Source organism: Polyodon spathula, chromosome 4 (genome assembly GCF_017654505.1).
Source record: "Polyodon spathula isolate WHYD16114869_AA chromosome 4, ASM1765450v1, whole genome shotgun sequence".
Classification (NCBI taxonomy): domain Eukaryota; kingdom Metazoa; phylum Chordata; class Actinopteri; order Acipenseriformes; family Polyodontidae; genus Polyodon; species Polyodon spathula.
The window spans coordinates 83,821,364-83,835,803 of record NC_054537.1 but is presented as its reverse complement, the minus strand read 5'-3'; the positions used below and the strand labels follow the sequence as shown (position 1 = coordinate 83,835,803).

Sequence of the window (14,440 nt, the reverse complement as noted above, 5' to 3'; positions counted from 1 at the left end):
ATTAGAAAAATGTAATCACAAGCTCAACATCTTGCATACAGATGTTTTTGAATGCTTCTATGCAATCTTTACCACTGACAACATTTTTCTGTCATTTAATTTACAAATATATGTCAAAGCAAAACAAGTACAAAAAAAAACAGGCCCACCAGGCATTAATAAAAGCAGATCTCCTGTAGCTGTTTTTATTAAGCCATGTAAAAACACATTACAGAGCTGTTAAAATGTCCGTTTCTGCATTTTGAGATAACATTCAATAAGCATTGAAATTCCAAACTTACTTCCAAACTGTTTAAAAAGCGCAGATTCTGCACACAAAGGCTGAACAATTGGCACAAGATAAATGATTGTTAACAATCTGGTTTGTTGTTTTTTTTCTTTTCTTTTTCGGAGGTTATGCCTTGAAGCCAGACTTTCTTGTATTGACGATACAGAATGACAAGCTTTCACAGAATCGGTTTAAATGTATCGACTATATAAACAGGCTTTTCAGATTAAAAAGAATATGGTAATACAAAGCAATTTTGTTTGCATCAATTCTGGTGTGAGAATAGGTAATTAGAATGGTGTTTAGATGTTTCTCCATAAACGCAAAATAGAAAAAAAGGGTCTGTGGGTTACATTAGCCTAATGAAAACAAGCCTATAATGCATATTGGTACAGCTGCGTTTGAATGCACTTAAGACCCATGTTCCCACAACCATATGGTATTTGTCATTAACGTCCCCTTTGAGAAAAAGTCCTAAAATTAGAAGAAAAAAAGAAGTTGCATCTTTGATTGCCAACCATCTCAACTAAATGATATGATAACCATATGGCATGAGGCACTGAAAGAAAGGTGTCCTTGAATGCTTCTTAGGCTCTCGCAGACTGCCAGCTTGACCCTAAAGGGAGTCATTTTCACAGTGTAAGGAAGACAGCTTTCAGTAAGGAAACAGAGACTGCATGATGACAGTCACAGAAACTGTTCTCCTCACTTAGCTCCAGGCAGAAATATTATCATGTGTAGTGTGGTGATAACTCTGACCAGAAAGCAGGATAGAGTAGTAACCACCTATACTTTATTTATTGCTTTTATGATTTTGTGGCCACTTTGTTGCTTTCATCAACATATTTACTGTAAGTGAATTTAGGACTAAGGTGCACCCTGCATGAAGGCAACTGTGAGTGGTTGGTGGAGGGGCAGTCATAGCCCTCCGCAAAGAAACAACAGTAAGTGCAAACTTTATTTCAGTGGCTGTTGTGATATATTTCTGAGGAACTAAACTACCTTAATTCATCTGACTTTGTGTTTTGATTCAAACAAGATCCCAATTGGTGACCCAGCGTTATCAAATCTGAGGAAACTGTTTCTTGCCTGTTCCGTTATACCTTGAACAAAACTGGACACAATGGTTCAGTAATTTGAGATTATAAAAATCCAACAACAATGAAAAATAAAATAAAATCACATAAAATGAGAAATTCAAAGCCACGTGACCCACAAGGTCATGTACCCAATAAAGTGCTTCGGGGAATGGGGACGCTACACATTTTAGCTTACTTCTTTCTTTCATTCACTCTCATAAAGAAAAAATAAATCAGTAGAAATATGCACATCTGTGACTTAGGTACAGTGCTGTTTAAATAGTTTCCAGACCAGCGAGTTGTGCAATACCTTCAGAAATGGGACGACGAAGGGTCGCAGTGGGAAATTCGTAGCTTCTTGCAGTTTGGAATGAAATTCTTCTATGGTTAAGGTAGAGTTCTATTAAAAAAAAAAAAAAAAAAAAAAAAAAAAAAAAAGATACATACATAAATACATATGAAAAACATTCTATGACTGTTATAATGGCATTAGTGATTGGAAGCTAAGTCATATCCTGTAGCATGAAGCATGATTGAGAATGTAGGACCCTTAATAGTGAACATATGTGATGCTGAGTGAAGTATATTGATTCCTCCTTTCTCTTGGGTATACTCATATTAAATACATCCCATAACATTGTCTGGAGAGGGAAAATGTGCATAAAAATAAATTAATCTGTAACTTGAAATGCAAGGGCTGGTGTTGTTGTGCTGGTACAATTGGTATAGTCTGCATTCTAATTTAAAACCAAATCTGCATCTTAGACTAGTTTATCAGTTTAACCATACAATAACATATGCTTTTAAAAAAAAAAAAAAAAAAATATATATATATATATATATATATATATATATATATATACACACACACACACACACACACACACACACACACACAATTAAAAGGAACAATATAAAAAAACAACAAAAAAAAACCACATTGCCTTATTTCCCAAACCTAACTTTTGTTACGATACCCTTACATCTGTTCGCACAGATTGCAGAAGCTTATTGTGACAGCTAGGAAGTCTCCTGAGCTTTTCTTTAGGATTGCAAGCTCTAATTAAGTGTGTCATGCTTTTTTAATAAAGGAAGGAAAACTGAAAATTAGGCAGGGCGAAGGACTGGCAATAAAGGAAATCAAGAGGACATACTGAAGATTATGGCTCTGGGTGGCAATTGTGATGTCTTGTAAAGACAGCGTCTGGCCATTATAATGATCCTGTCCTGATTACCCCTGGAACCCTACAATACTATATACTGTTACTAAACAATAACTATTCCTTCAGTTGGAAGATGACACAGTAGTTATACAAATGTGTATAGACTTACTATTTAAAAAAATGTATTGCATTTACAAAGGATCCTTAGCATGTGTTCTGCAAACCGAACACTTGCTAGTACTATTTAAATGTTTTAAAGACATTGAGAAGGAACTGTGGTCAGAATGCTTGTCAATGTCTTTCAATATTTCTACATATTCTACTATTGAGTGTTTTATATTAAATGTTTTTATTTGTACTTATCTTTAAACACCTGTCATAAGAGTAGCACCATTACTAGTACTTAAAATAAATATAGCTTTTTTGGTTTTTTTTTGTATTGACTTACCACAAGCCCTAGCACTAATGTGCGCACCCTCTCTCCGATTTCGGGTGAAATGTCGTTGCCAAACTGCTGCAGTGTGGTGAGGAACCTCTTGAGTTTACTGAGCTGCCGTGCGCCGCAGGCAGGTGGCAATTGCTGATTGGCTAACGATGAGGAGGGACCATTGCTAAAACCATTAGGGGGAGACGGAGCACCGTTTAATGCTGTGGGCGAGTGGCTGGTGCCATTGGTTACTGTGCAAATTAAAAGAAAAGGGAATTATTTCTACAGCAGTGGAGACATATCCACTTAATGGCCACAAAACATCATATTACAGCATATGTACAAGGTACTATAAACAACATTGGTAAACATTTTGCACAGTATTTACAATAGGTACCCGTCTGACATTTGACCCCATCTGGATAGGACTGAGCTCAAACAAATAAATGTATATTTTATTTTTAAACGAGATTCTATGGTAGTGCTGATAAATGGGGGACAAAGCATTAGACATGGTTAAACAAAGCAATGTAAGGTGCCTTGAGAGGTGGTTGTTCTAACACATCTCAATCTCAATCCTCCCTGGTTTTATGATGTTGGCTAATGCTAACAGAAACAGAAATGAAACCCCCTTTGTGAAAAATGGTTTTGGTTCCAAATTAAAGATAATTTTAATCCCTCTAAACCAGTGGACATCACAGGGGGTCCACGGAAAAACAAAATAGAAATTGCCTCCTCGCACCAGCAAGTCCCCATTTTCAGAATGTAGCGCCTGCCACTGTATTACACTTCGCAAACATTGTATAAAGTGTGGCTAAATGTGCGGCGAGTTGCAGCGTGTGACATGTTTAGCCTGGTGCCAAAAGTCTGCAGATGTGCTGGTGACATTATTTAAGGCAGGAGATTGAGATGGAGGCTGAAGTTGATACACCCCGCAAGCGAACAGGATTTATTTACACATCAACACACTGGACAGCTCACGTGACATTACCAGCAATGGCAGTGCACAGAGCACATACAATACAGTGTTCAAAAACTTTGGAAGGATCTACAATCTCTGAAATACCGTTCTTTGTTCCATAATACACTTCGTTGCTGAAGAGATTGATCATGGCGGATAAACGGTTAGGGCGGATATGTGATGGGCAGATACGCACCGGATTACTGTATTGTATTTGTGTCTTTATAACGAATGTTCCACACTGCTGTCACGTAATGACTTGTAGAACTAAATATGTGGTTTTAAGGATCTGATTTGTCAACTGATTATAAAAACTTGAATCTGCAATTGTACAGGTTGTGTGCTGTTTACAGTGCTAATGTTGCTTTTTTAATTGATGGGGGTATATATTTGCATAGCAGTCTGTTATTTGAATGCATTCAAATGCTCTCAGTGGCATATATGAAATCAACTGAACAAAGTAAATTAACTTTTAGTAAGTTTGCCATTGAGTGGGGGTGGTTTTGTGATGCGTGTCTGAATTTTCGCATTTAGCTCTGAGTTGGTCGATCTTGATACATGTACCCCTTGGTGTTGTACACCATAATGTATGTTTCCATCTTCCATAATACTGCTGAACAATAAAACAATTATTTACAGTAACAGCAAAGTGGCAGCTTTGTTTAGCATTCAGAATTGATAATTGCTGGTAGATTTCGAGGCTGCTAAATGCCAAACAAGCAGCTTATTAAAAAAATTAAAAAAAAATAAAAAATACACCGAATAGGGGAAAAGTACAGATTTGCTTAGTTTTGAAAGGAAATTTCTTAATAGCCCCTAAACCCCCTATACCAAGTGTAAAGTATTGATAGTTACATGTGGTTGGGGTGAAAGAACTAGTCCTCGGAGCGCCTTGCATGGTTGGAGGAGGTGGCATTGTTGGTGGCGTCAACCTGGATTGTGTTTTCAGATCAGCAGGTGAGTCTGGCATTGTGGAGTGCTTCTCAGTGCGATCTGGAACAGATAGAAAGATCAATAAAAACACATGAATTATTTGCCAAAATATATCTGGATGAACAGTCGATAAAAAAGATAGAGAAGAGAACCCAGACCACAAACAAAACACTTGAGGCAATAATATAACAAGTGTCTGGGCTATACAGTGTCTCAGATTTACACCCCTAATCAAAGCATTGTAAAAAGGTGAGCCTCAGATGGCACAGTCTCATTAGGAAAGCGCTTGGATTATCATTCCCTTCTTTTCCACACTATAGGCAGATGCGGCCAAAGGTACAAACAAAGCCCCAGAACACAGTTGTCTATGTCAATCCTCTGATATTTCAGAGCAATACTAATATTAATAATAACAAACGAGAGGGAGAGAGAAGAGAAAGGATGATAATGAATCCCCTAATGACAGCCTGGACTGAAAAACATGATGCTCTGCTCTACAGGTGAGGTTTTGGTGGGGGCTGTATTAGCTGACAACTGTACCACCTGCTGCCCACTTCTTAGGCGATATTAATTTATGAACATAGTAAAATATTTGGTAATGACATGTTATCATTTATATATATATAAAAAACATCCCTAATACTAGCCTAATTACAATGTACCTACATAGTTATTTATAGACTCTTTCAAGCACGAAGTATATGGTTTATAAACAAGGTTTTTGGGCGATAGCTTTTTTCATAGGATAATCTAAAATACATATACACAACACTAGCTTTTAAAAACCACAAAAGTCTAATCTTCAGGTGAAAAGTGGGAAAATTCCTCACAGAATCTAAAAAGTAAAAAGAAAAACTAAAGTCAACTAGAAAGATAAGCCTAGGGTAACAAATGTCAGTGTCTTACACAGAAATGGATATAGAAATACAGTACATTAATATATTTGTGGTTACAAAAGATTAGCTCAGTACAGCAACAGTGCAGCTCACATAAAAACACATTTTAGATAATCAGTTGAGCTTTCTTTCCCACAGCACAGATTTAGGTAGCTATTCTTTTTCTCAGAAGAGCTAGTTGCCCAGTGTTTCGATTTAATTAACATACCTTTCTCAAAGCAATGGTATGTTTAAAAAAAAAAAAAAAAAGATAAGTAAAAAATGTAATGGTAAAATAAGTGGGTAGTGGGTAGACAGGTACATCTGTGCCATGTCTAATTTATATATATATATATATATATATATATATATATATATATTATATATTATATATATATACACACACACACACAACCTCCTATAGTATACATACGCTGCATCAGAAAAAAACGCAACACACACTACTGTAAAGAATAAGTATACTATAAAGAATAAAATAAATAAGATAACAAATGAACTGATAGTAGAACACTTTTTTTTTACAAGTTTGCTTGCTCCACCTTCATCAACCAGAAAAAAAATGATGCCACTTGAAATACCTTTGAAAAAAAAAAAAAAAAAATTACTGTGCTGTCACAGAAATGGACTGAAGAAAAAAGCAAGCTTGGGCAATAATGCTGAAGGTGGTACATGCGCTGTGTACAGCAGGAGGCTTTGAAATGGTTACATTTACATGACAGGGACCCCGTTTTTCATGACATCCTACGACCTGACCAAGTAACACATGTAACCACCAGTGGGCATGACAGTAATTATCCCTGGGTGGTGTGTTTGCGTAGCAGTCTGGCCCCCTGAACTGGATACGCATCCCATGTGAACAGCTTGCCACCTTACAGCATTAAATCCTCATCTTGCTTCACAAACTGGATGTATACAGGCTGCAAATCCAATTCAGGCAACAGGAGGCATGCTGTAGACTGGGACAAAAAGAGAATTGAGCTTGCTGAACCGTGGGACATTTTGTGTCGGTAAGGTAAATGGTGCCTTGTTCAGTATACAATCACCTGAAACAGGTTAGGGGTGTGCTTTTACATAAAAGGCATTAACCTTTTAAAATGCTGAGCACTGGCTAACCTTATTGAATAGAACAAGCAGCCATTGGCATGTGGGCACAACATCAATAAAGGGATATTCTGGATATTCTAAAACACTTTTATTTTAAATGTATGTAGAGCATTTACAATGCCTTTGCCTGTACTTATACCTATAGTAACAGTTAGCCCCACAGTGTGTGCCTATGTTATTTCCTCAAAAGCCTTGTCTGCATTCCTCAGTAGGTTTGCCCCACTCTCCTCATCCCCACTGCCTGCTACTCTCTTGAGCACATCGGACAGGGAGCCTCCAGCACTGCATGACATGGCTGAACTCAAGCCACTGTGATGTAGCCAGCACAGGGCCCTACCCAAATACAGGAAAGCAACTCTGATATGCCAGGAGGGAGTCTTGTCAGGGCTAGGGGAAGAGATAAAGAGCAGGAATGTCTGGTTCATCTGGTTTCCATTCTACTTACACTCACGCTGAACTGTTACAGAGAGCAGGCTCCACACCAGATTCAAAACACATGTGAGCAGGCTGACAGGGACTCCAATAGACAAGAATCTGTTCCAGTCCTTTCTGTATCCTCTGATTGGGACCACAGAACAACCACCAGCTATTTGTGCTTTTATTTTCTGTCCGAATCAAGTTTTTCATTTTGGAAGGACAGTTGTACATTTTGGAATCTGCCACTTGCAGACAGAATTATTACATTTATAACTGGAAAAATATTAACTTAATGTCAGGACCTAATTCTCCAGCTGAATACGTATCAACGCATAAGGGCTGCAACGTCCAGCACGCTTTTTGGGAAACAGATAAACAGCTGCCAGTTTGCATTAGTTATGATGGTGGTTTTATGATGTACTATAGGACTAGATGAGACCCCCAAAAATTTCACAAGTTCACAAGTACCACAATAAAAACACTGACTTCTTGGGTCTACCAACAAATGAGTACTGGAATCATAGCAAGTTTTCTTTCATGTCAAAACCAAATAAATGACACTAAGCAACCTTTCAGGATTCCTTTATACTGCAATTAGAAGACCCAACTGTGATTTGATTCCCAAGTTGTTATTATTGGTTGTCATCTGGCTTCAACAAAATAATTAAAATTAAGAGTTGCAACACTAAACATAAAGTACTCAATCATTTTTAAGTCCCTTTCTGCACAGCAAGAACAGACTTTATTGGACAGCCTAGAAGAGAAAACACTCAATGTGGTGACTATCCCAGAAATGTCTGTTTGGAGAGAGAGTGGTGGTTTAGTGAAGAGGATTGCTCAGCCTGAACAGTAGTAAGGATATGTAAAGATAGCTGAAGTTTGGGTGTTTTTGAAGCATTGAAAAGTGTTTTCTTTAAAACCTGTTTGTTTTTGTTCTGTGCTTATTTTATCCGCCTTAAACTACAGTATTCGAGTCTGTGTCTGTTTTCCTGCCATTGACCAAGCCTTGACCGCAACACTACCTTACCACAAGGTCCTCAGAATGAAACAAGTCAGGACCATCTGTAACTCATTCAGCTGTGCGGATGCTGGAACACTATGCTAGTCTTAATCAATATACACACCAAAAAAACAAAACAAAAAACCTCTGGTGGAATTTGAAGTACATTTAGAAAATATGGCTTAAGGATGCAGTGCTCACTGTCATTTGTTTTCCATTATATCAAGGTTTTATTTAATCTCTCTTTCATGGCAGAAGTGTTTGAGTGTCTTTTTCTCAACATGGCACTGAACTGTAGATAAGTGCTTGTTATAGAAGAAAACAAGTTTTTGCAAAAACCTTAAAAGTTTTAATTTGTATTTTTGAATTTTTTTATTTTCTGAATTCATGTATACAACTAGGTGTTGGCCTGCTTGGACAAATTTAACCATGAAACAGGTATACTGCAGTTTACCATGGTAAAATCAGAGAAAAGCGTAGTAAAACAAAGAATATGGCAATCATGATAAAGCACAGGAAAGCAAGGAAAATTGCTGATTGTACAGTAAAGCACTGGAAATGATTTTTTTAGCAAAATTGCTGCACAAATGTACCAAGGTAAACTTTTATAAAAGGAGAGCATAACACAAATGTGCACAGGCCCATCCTACATTAAACTACATCAAATTAGAAAACCAGCTGCTGTGTCTGTCAACCTTTTTAAAACCATCTATACATTATACTGTAAAAAATAAACATTGAGAGAGAAAAGAAAATAGCTAATGAAGAACAAAATGAAAACAGGCTTTCTCCAGAACATATTGAAAAGTAGACATGTTTAGTGTTTTTGTCCAAAACCCAACTACTCAATTGTATTATTTTATTTTACATAATTGTTTATGTGATTGCTTAACACTTTATCTATTTTAAAATTACAATAACAGTTACCTTAAAGTAATTTCCGTATGGCAACGGCAAATACCTAACTAGCAATGTGAAAACACTGGCCATTTGTTTTTGGTTAAACCAGTTAATACTAGCTTTAACATACATTTAATATAGAGAAAACCCAGTTGACAATAGTTGTATGAGAAAGCTATAAAATACTCAAGTCTTTTTGACTGGAAAACTGTCAAGCCCTTAAGATTGCAGTGTTACAAACAAGCATCTTCCCAGGGCCCTTAGATCCTTTTCAGAACAGAAGTAGAGCTAGAACAAAAATAAAAACTAAAATATTCTTAGATCCCTGATGCATTGAGCAGTGGTGGTCAGAATACCCCTGAGTATGCATGCAATTGTACTGCAATAGGAATATTAAACAACATTTTAAGACTGTGATTTCAAATAGCTTGTGGAACATTTTGACCTTAATGAGAAAGCCACCAAATTGTGTGGCTTATCATTCTTTAGACATATCGGTAATGTAATGTAGTTTCATTCCTTTGTAAAAAAAAAAAAAAAAAAAAAAAGAGAAAGAAAAACAACTCCTTTTCAATATAAAACTGAGTGGAGTGGCTTGTCTCAATAAATATTAGATTAATATGCTCCCTAGTCTACAAGCAATGCCCTTTCACCTTTGTGCTGAATATGAATGATGTGTGGAACCAAAGCATACATATTTTATTGATAACATTAAGATAGCTATTGGAATGGCAAAGTAATTTACTGCTGAATCACAGAGCGCTTTCAATGTTCCATCCAGAGTTTTTTTTGTTATGTTTGGAGGAGAGCATAAGCAATTTAGACACACCATTAACTGAGCTTGCAGTTCCCTATGTAAGTAGGAGTGCACAAAAGAGTTTAACTTCATATGCTCCAACTGCTTTTCATTTTTTACAGCAAGATTACAGATCAACTTGTTAGATTCACAGCAATGTATACTTATGTGATGGAACCAGAAGACACACTTTTTCCAGTACCAGCCCTTCAGTTATTATTCAGCTGGTATTTTCATAGGTGATAACCCTGACACTAGGGCTCACAAGCTGTATTACAGAGACTTTTAAAGGGCTGTTAATAAACCTGTTAAATGTCCACATAGTACCTGAACTTGTCCAACCACAGTCATAAAGCCTATCTTTATGACAGTGGGAGAAAATAATCACCTTAAAACCAAATATTTTAAGCAAGAGGAAGCAACTACCAGTACACTACTCTGCCAGGTGAACTTGGGTGTTGTATGGAGAATAACGAGGAAGGGCAAGGCATTTCAGAAATCTTATAATGATCTACTAAAAAGAGCCTTGATGTACCCACGCTGCCTTCTACACATTCCTCTGCCGTAGGTTAACAGAGCAGTGAGCTGAGCTGCAGCAAATGAATAGCATTATCAACTCCAACACTGATGACACTGTTTAAATTCACCAACAGAAACAAAAAGAAGGAAACACTAGTTCAAAATGTTATCTTCAGTCTGATTGATACCCAATATATTTGTTCCTTTTTTAAGAGGGGGTGGGGGAGGGGGTTGTCTGAATCCCTTAGTTTGGCCTCTTTCTCTACACCTATACTCCCCATCCATAGAACCCTGCTCTGAGCATTCTTGAGCTAGGTAGGCAATATGTCTGCAAAATGTCTGCAATTCGGCCTCCAATCCCCTGCCTGCTGTTTTGTAGTTATTAGCTTTGTAATTAGCAGAGAGGTTTGAGATTGGTTCCATGATTTAAAACTATACACTGGAAAGCCTAGGTGTCATTTAACATTTGTATTACTGAAAGAAAAAAAAAGCACTGCACAAAGTCTGCCAAATATGGAAGCCCTGCATTTCTAGAATGTGGGTGCTATTCAATCACAGCTATGGTATTCAACCTTTCTGCAATTGCTTTGATCATAAAGAGTTATTATGCCCTTATAAAGTATTCTTTTAAACAAATGCAGCCGCTCTTTCTCTGTACAGGGTACATATTTTATTAACACATGTGTGTATGTCTGTGAAGCATTTTTCCATGCTATCTGAACAGGATGAAATGATATAATCCACAAAATGGAGGTACTGTATAGGTAACTGGTACTGGAAACAAAACACAAACCTGGATGCAAAAGAAGGTTTTAAATTCAATTAAACAGAAAACACAGGCCTCATTTTACCAGTTTGCACATATTTTAATGCTGTCTAAAAATTAACCTGGTTAACATTTCTTCTAGACAAGAGTTTGTGCCAAGGTAGCTAATTATGACATTATCAGCATGACGTCAGTGGCCTTGCTGTGGCCCCGCCAACAGTTTGTAACTTAGAAGGGACCCACCGCCCACCGAGTGAGATAGAGAGAGAACACATCATTACAATAGTGCAGCAGTTCAGAGAGATGGGGACGCTCATGCAAGCGCCGCTTTCTCACCCTGAATACGTTACGAACTTGCGGCACTCTAATATGCCATGCAATCATAAGCACCAGATGGAACAGTAGGCAGTACATGTCCCATCAAACCTCAGCGTGTCAGGAATATGTATTATTGTCCCTGCTCTGTGGTTTTTTTTTTTCTGTATTTTCTTCCTAACTGCAATCCATGTCATCCTCCTCTTAGACTTCCACATTTCTCAGCACTGTCCCTGTCTGCTCCCAAGCAGAGCTCCTCCAGGGCTGCCTCATCTGCGCCAGGTGGTGCAAAGAGTCATTTTATTCCATTCTATCAAATCAGGTGAGGGCTATGGGACTGCGGCAGGCTGTGTTCAATCAAGGGTTACCAGATGCGGCAGCGAACAACCTGTACAGTTTAATATTTAAAAAGCCTGCATTCTTTTTCTTACCTTAAAAAAAATAAATAAATATGTTTGCTGAATATTACAGTATATCTTCCACTAAGCTATTTTTTGTTTAAACTTCATGTGCTTGCTTGAGCCCAGTAAAATAGTATATGTCTCTTGTAGTATATAATAAAATATATTTTTCTTTCTTTATAGGAGAGAACCCATTGGAGCCATCTTTTGATATAAACACCTTTATACACAACTTGCTATATAAATCAACTAATCGCAGAGCTAATAATGAACATACAAACCATATACTTACAGCGATTCATATGTTTCTAAATCCGTATAAACATCTAACATTTCAGGTGGAGAATGGATAAGTAAAATACACAACACTGTTTATCGAGTGATTTTATAGCTATATATATATTATATATATATATATATATCTATATATATATATATATATATATAATAAGGGGTTTGGGTAAATTCTTTATCATAAAGATGATGATTATTACCCAAAAAGGTTTCTATTACTCTTTATGTTTTAAAACACTTATTATTATTATTTGTAAAAGAGGGTACAATAAGGAACTGTCTTCACAGTTTTTGTATACTTTAGACTCTGTTACCTGAGACAATGGGGTGGGGGGCGGGGGGGGGGGTGGGGGTCCCCCCTCAACAGCTACTGTAGTACCATACTGTATGTATCCTTCTGTGTAATGCACAGCACTAGAGGATGCCATACTGAAGCAAAAAAGGCTCCTGAACAGATGATGTGCCTGGACACACAGCATGACATCAATAGGCCAGTTTGTGTAGAGATATGGTCCTATTGAAGCCAAAAAGGCTGGGAAAGTGTCTAGCGAAAACACTGCAATTAAACCAGCATGTTCTTTGTAATTTAATTCATGCTTGCAATTCCACCCTTCCCTTCTTCCACCCGTATCTGTGATTACAGAGCTACTTTCCTCAGCTTTGACACAAGCATTAAAACTGCAAATTGCAGTCTGCTATCTAAAACATTAACAGCTCTATGTCGGTGGCAATTTCATTTCTCTCTCCTGTAACAATCACCCACATATGAGCTCCGAAGGTAAAAGGAGTTAAGTACACCACGGCTGTAAATGCCAAATCAATTTTCAACAGATAATAAAGAGGTTCATGTTTTACATCAGTGAAATGCTATTTTACTACACCAAAATGTGGGCTAATAATTACCCAGCTAAATGGAAAACACAGCTATGCTGTAAAGTTAAAAAAAAAAAAAAAAAAAAAACCCAGCCTGGCGGCAGGATGATGGTTTATTTCTGCTGGGACCCTGTCTGCAAGTGTTTTGAAAATATCACATGACAGGGGCCATGTGTTAAAAATTATAGCCAGTTAAGTTCTCTACTAAGAAAAATATGTAGACAATTTATGAAATGTGCTTCAGGATGGAGATGTACTAAGTAGAACCAGATTCTGAAAACAAACCCCTTTTTTTTCTAAAACCTGAAAAAAGAGTCTGCAGTCACATCTGGCACGCAGGAGTTTTTGTAAGGGGTGGTCTGACCTAATGCAAGAGCATTCTGAATAAGAACAGTGTCATTTTGTGTACGGCAGTGGCCACGGTCACTAATAGCTCTTTCAATGGAATAGTCCAGGGTACTGTCAGAGGCAACTATAGGAACACTTTTACAAGATGACATCTGCACACTGCATCACTTCTGGTTTATAATAATGTATAATTAATTTTTGAAGTTCAATGTATTATTTCACTTGTTTGCCTATCATACTAAAATGTATGAACCAAAGAAAGCATTTCAATAATACAGAATAACTTGAATTGCCTAATATAAGCAATGACAATACTGAGAACAGAAAAATATACACCATTTTGTGAATTGTGTCATTAAATGGTATATGCTTGTAAATTAAAATCCATACATGAACAAAAACACAGCAATTCTGTGGTTATGGCAAAAAGTGACATCATGCAATTTCTCTTTTTAAGGAAGGATAATTCCATTATTTGCAGCGGGTTTATAGAAAATAAGAAAGCATTTTGTTGAGGTTTTAATTGAAAATGAACACTCTCTGTGGTTTAAGAAATAAGCTTATTTTTAAATGTACATTGCCAGTAATCAAATCAGGTAGACAGGTAGAGATATTTCTCCTCAAGCACATGCTAACCATAATCCACCTACAGATGGCCAAGTTTTCCTTTTTAACAATATATGAGGGTTGAACAGATTGTCAGGCAGTTCGTCCTAAAGGATAGTTAAAAAAAAAAAAGTGCAGATGAGTGTCAGAAATAGCCGAGTGTCAGATCTGCTCAAGTATCTCCATGCTGGCACATGCTCATGGTCACAGCTGCTAGGTGCATTCTCAATACTACAGTGCAAGGGTCTCTAACACCGAACACTGATAGCAGATAGAAGACGTCACCCTTTACAGGACTATCTATTTCAAAGCACAATTTGTGTGCACATTTTTGGGATCATCCACATGGTACCATAAGGCACCAAAACAACATG

At 37.1% G+C, this 14,440-nt stretch overlaps 1 protein-coding gene across 4 annotated transcripts in view; it reads right to left on the bottom strand.

The window, feature by feature from the left end:
• The window catches only part of LOC121314985 (protein CBFA2T1-like), a 59,843-nt gene that overhangs the window by 15,923 nt on the left and 29,480 nt on the right, over nucleotides 1-14,440 (bottom strand). For all 4 annotated transcript variants that reach the window (XM_041248801.1, XM_041248802.1, XM_041248805.1 and 1 more), the window contains exons 2-4: nucleotides 4,754-4,891; nucleotides 2,959-3,188; nucleotides 1,658-1,747 (exon numbers count right to left, since the gene is read on the bottom strand). In XM_041248801.1, coding sequence (XP_041104735.1) covers nucleotides 1,658-1,747; nucleotides 2,959-3,188; nucleotides 4,754-4,891 — 458 coding nt within the window. The remainder of the gene's footprint in view (nucleotides 1-1,657; nucleotides 1,748-2,958; nucleotides 3,189-4,753; nucleotides 4,892-14,440) is intronic.